This window comes from Pinus tabuliformis, chromosome 5_2 (assembly GCF_031772625.1).
Source record: "Pinus tabuliformis cultivar Carrire ecotype Pingquan chromosome 5_2, CPIR1, whole genome shotgun sequence".
Taxonomy (NCBI): domain Eukaryota; kingdom Viridiplantae; phylum Streptophyta; class Pinopsida; order Pinales; family Pinaceae; genus Pinus; species Pinus tabuliformis.
In genome coordinates, this window is record NC_142306.1 from 239,439,503 (window position 1) to 239,443,491 (window position 3,989).

The window sequence follows — 3,989 nt, forward strand, 5'->3', positions numbered from 1 at the left end:
TAACGACCATATCTCTTGTGTAACAAGAACTGAGTAATCCCAAAAAGAAAAATAATAAGTTTTGTTGAGAGCGTTCATTTTAGCTGGCTTTTAGCTCAAAAATACAAGTTCAGAAACGACAAAAAGGGGAAACGGAGAGAGAATATGTAAAAGAGCTAGATTGAGAGGGAATGGAAATGCTTATTTTAGCTCACCTCTACTGTAGGAATGCTTCAGATTCAGAAACGAATAGAATTAAAAGTGGTAAATTTTATTACATGTGCCTACAAAGAAAACAAATACAAATCTGTAGGAATGCTTCAAATTCAGACACAATTAGAAATTAAAAAGTGGTAAATTTTATTACATGTGCATACAGAGAAAACAAATACAAATAGTAACACCAAACATGTAACAGGCACAAGCATAATGTATAGTTTAAATAAGGAATAAATAATAATAGAAATAAATGGAAAGAGCAAATCACCAAGAGATATGAAGAAGAATATTCAATAAACAACCCAGATTGAAAAAAATTACATAATTCAATTGCGCTACACCGAATCTTTACAATACTACATCATCTCTTCTCAGAATGAAATATCATCCAGTTGTCAAAGGTAGTCAAGAGAAGCTTCTATATTGGGTGGTAAACAAAATATACGTAACAACACCCTTGCCGAGGCTACCTATTTGAATTTTAAAATACGCCCATCTAACTATTCCTGATCATTAAAGTTAGTTTCACATGTATACGTGCAAATATCTTGGAAGCTCTCTGGTAACTTGTAAGCTATCCATGGACTTCGTAAGCTTAGGTCAGAATTCCTGCTTCCTTGAAGTTTTCCCAAGGCTGAACTGGTAAAAATAATCACCACTGTTCGCGGGGTCTATCATCAGAAGTTACACTTGAAAGCTCTTTCTTTTCAGAAGGTGGTGCAATTCTTATGTAAGGATCTTTCCGTACAGCCTTCAAAAGAAATTTTGCTTTATCTTGAGGAGAGGCTCTGGCCTTAACATGTGATTTGCTCTCTTCCTCATCATCCAAATCGCTCCATTCATCATCATCGCCATCACTGCCTTCTGTATCAGACCAATCTTCATCTTCATCGTCCTCGTCCTCTTCTAGGAAATTGACATTTTCTTCACCTGCTTCCTGAATTTGCCCTGTACCTCTGGACCGTCTTTGGAAACGGCTGATAGAAACAAGGGCCTGCAGTCGTTCCCTAGCAATGATTAGTGGGTCCTTCTCAATCAACTCTGAGTCTTGGTAGGCATCTCTCAGAAAGACAGAATCTCTGTCTCCCTTCAGAGAAACATAGAACATCTCTGGGTGCCTAATGAGCATTGCCCTGATCCTCTGAGAAAATTTATAATCATATCTGAAATGGGTAAGATGGTCTACAAGGGTTCTCTTTTCTATTGTTAGGCTCAGAAGCTCATAAACCACAGCACATGCATGCTTCTCTGCCTCCATTGAAGACGGATTCAAGTCCTTAAAATCAGCGTAAGGGGAAATAAATGGCAGTTCCTTGAAGGCTTGTAGCCTTACCCGGTCTTTCTTTGTTAGGCTAAGCCCTTTTGGCAGGGATACCCTCTTGAACTTTAGAGGCCTGTCAATTATCAGATTTTTCTCTGCAATCTCTTTTTCACGAGCTTCTTCCTCAGCCAACTCAGCAGCGGATACAGCGAGAGCAGGATCCCAAGAAGTCAGCTCTAATGCAGGGCCTCGAGGAGAATCCACGACCTTAAAATACTGAGGATAACTATTGCACATATTGGTCTTGAAGTCATCGGGAAGGCCAAGGTCTGTCTTAAGATGCCCAATTCTCTCCAAGGGGACCCTTTTATCAATAGACATCATTACTATTTTTCGCAGCTTATTGACCAAAAGAGCCTCCAGATTCTTCCTTATTTCCAACTCCTCCGTATATATTTTGTCTGCTTCTGGGGTCAGTCTGAAATAAAGGGAATACACACCTTCTTGCAGTATTTCAAACACTCCGGGATATCTCTTTAATAAGGCAATTACTCTTCGTTTTCGAGTGAGTCCAAGATCTCTTCTGTACTTACCAAGCTCTCTGAGAGACATTGTCCTATTGGGCTGTTTGACAAGAATATCCCGAATCTTAGACACTAGTTTCAGCTTCTTTTGGCGCTGTATAACATTGTCGAATGGCATTTCCTTTCTCCTTTTCACGATTGCAACTATTAGAGGACGACCCCGAGGAGGATTTTGACAAAAACCCACTTCAAATGGGTTGAACAGAAAGTTGTTATTGTTTCCCAGAAAGGAGTACTTGGCTTGTTTCAAAGCAATGCAAGTTTTGGCTGATGTCGCTGTTGGTTTTCTCGATGAAAGAGAAAAGGAGTGACAATAACTTCTTGACACAGATGAAGCCACAATAGGACTGGAGACCCAGTTGGACAGAGTAGGAAAAGATTTAAACGTTTTAAGCTCCATTTCCACCGTGCCAAATGCAGATATTGATGCGTTGGCGACAATCAAACAAAAAAGAAGCTGTAGGACTTCGTTTTATCTAGTTATGTAACCAACAAAACCAAAAAGACGGATGTGGATTAAAACTTGTACCCAAAAAACTCAGTCACCTTAATAGAGTGTCCGAAACTTGAACTTGAATCCAAGACCAACCCCTGGAAGCCTTAACCCTTTATAGAATAAACCGAGAAATGGGAGGATGTATGCCTCACCTGAAACTCTGTTTGAATGTCGCCAAAAACTACGATTTTGGCAGATGCGGATTTTGTCCGACACCTAAGGGTAGTCACTTCCGAAATCTGTAACAGTCGCTGAGAGTATCAACATAGATTTGCCAGTGTCACATAATCCAGCGCTCCAAGGTTCATGGAACTAATGCCTGAAGATCGGCATTCCAATTTCTGTATAAAATGAATCACATTTGGCTTAATCAGCATACGACTTCAGTGCAGAAAGATAGCTTCAACCTACGAGAATACCCCCTAGCAAAACATAAATCATGAGCAATATTTCTGCCCAAAAGCCAATCAGATGGATGGGATGAGATAAGATAAGAGGTGCTCCAAAAATCGACGCAAACCGGAATGAAAGAAATATCTTTGCATCCTCAGATATTTTTCAAGCCCAAGGGATATACACATCACATTTGTATCGTTTGGAGATAGCAATTACAAAGATTTTTCCCATGGTTCAGTGGGATTATTTGGTTGTGTTGGAGATTTTTTTAGGATGGGTTAGTTTTATGTTATTTTTCCCAATCCTAGAAGATGCAGAAGCACATTATTCTCACAAAATGTTGCATGGGCAAAGGTCGAAGAAATTTGATATACTAAATTATGATAGGTTAAAAAATTAGGTGTTTAAGAGCATTGTTTAAGATAAAATGGATGTTAAAATAGGGCAAGAGGAGAAGAGGTATTTATGAATTATTTACAGAGATTTGAAATTAGATGAAGTTGTGACCATGTATCTAGCAAGTGATGAGGAATTCATATGGTATATTTTAATGATGAAGTTGTGTTTATTTACTTAGCATGTGATGAGGAATTCATATGGTATATTTCAATGTAGAGAGAACAAGCGTAACAGGTTGGAACATCATAAATGGTGAATGAAAACACTGTGAGGAGAGTATTATACATGGTTATGTGTCATTACTAATGAGTGTAAGCATGAAGAGCATTAAGAGCATAGGAGACTCAAAAAGAAGGAAGAGAAAATGGCGTTGAGTCTATTTTAAGTCTTCATCGATGTATTCTTATTGCTATATACTTTATAATTTGTGTTCATTATATCAATAGCTTTACATTATTAGTTTATGTGAATGCTACATGGTATTGTTATACTTTTAGGTTTTGCTTTGTTTCCATAATTCATTTTGCACTATGAGATTGCACATGTCAATGCTCTACATCAAGCAATATAAAGGAAAGAAGACCCTAAGGCGAGGATAGGATAGCTCTAATAAAGGAGATTATTGGGCATAGTTGTCAAAGGAGAAAGATGGCTC

At 38.2% G+C, this 3,989-nt stretch overlaps 1 protein-coding gene across 1 annotated transcript; it reads right to left on the bottom strand.

Annotated features, from left to right (window-relative positions):
• Positions 1–487: 487 nt before the first annotated feature.
• Positions 488–3,070, bottom strand: WTF1 (Ubiquitin carboxyl-terminal hydrolase family protein). Its single transcript, XM_089436209.1, has one exon. It carries the CDS (start codon positions 2,441–2,443, stop codon positions 851–853), a length of 1,593 nt encoding a protein of 530 aa, XP_089292335.1. The 5' UTR covers positions 2,444–3,070; the 3' UTR covers positions 488–850.
• Positions 3,071–3,989: the final 919 nt, after the last annotated feature.

Excerpts from the sequence above, each read along its gene's own strand:
- WTF1 (XM_089436209.1), bottom strand. The coding sequence starts at position 2,443 with ATGGAGCTTAAAACGTTTAAATCTTTTCCTACTCTGTCCAACTGGGTC.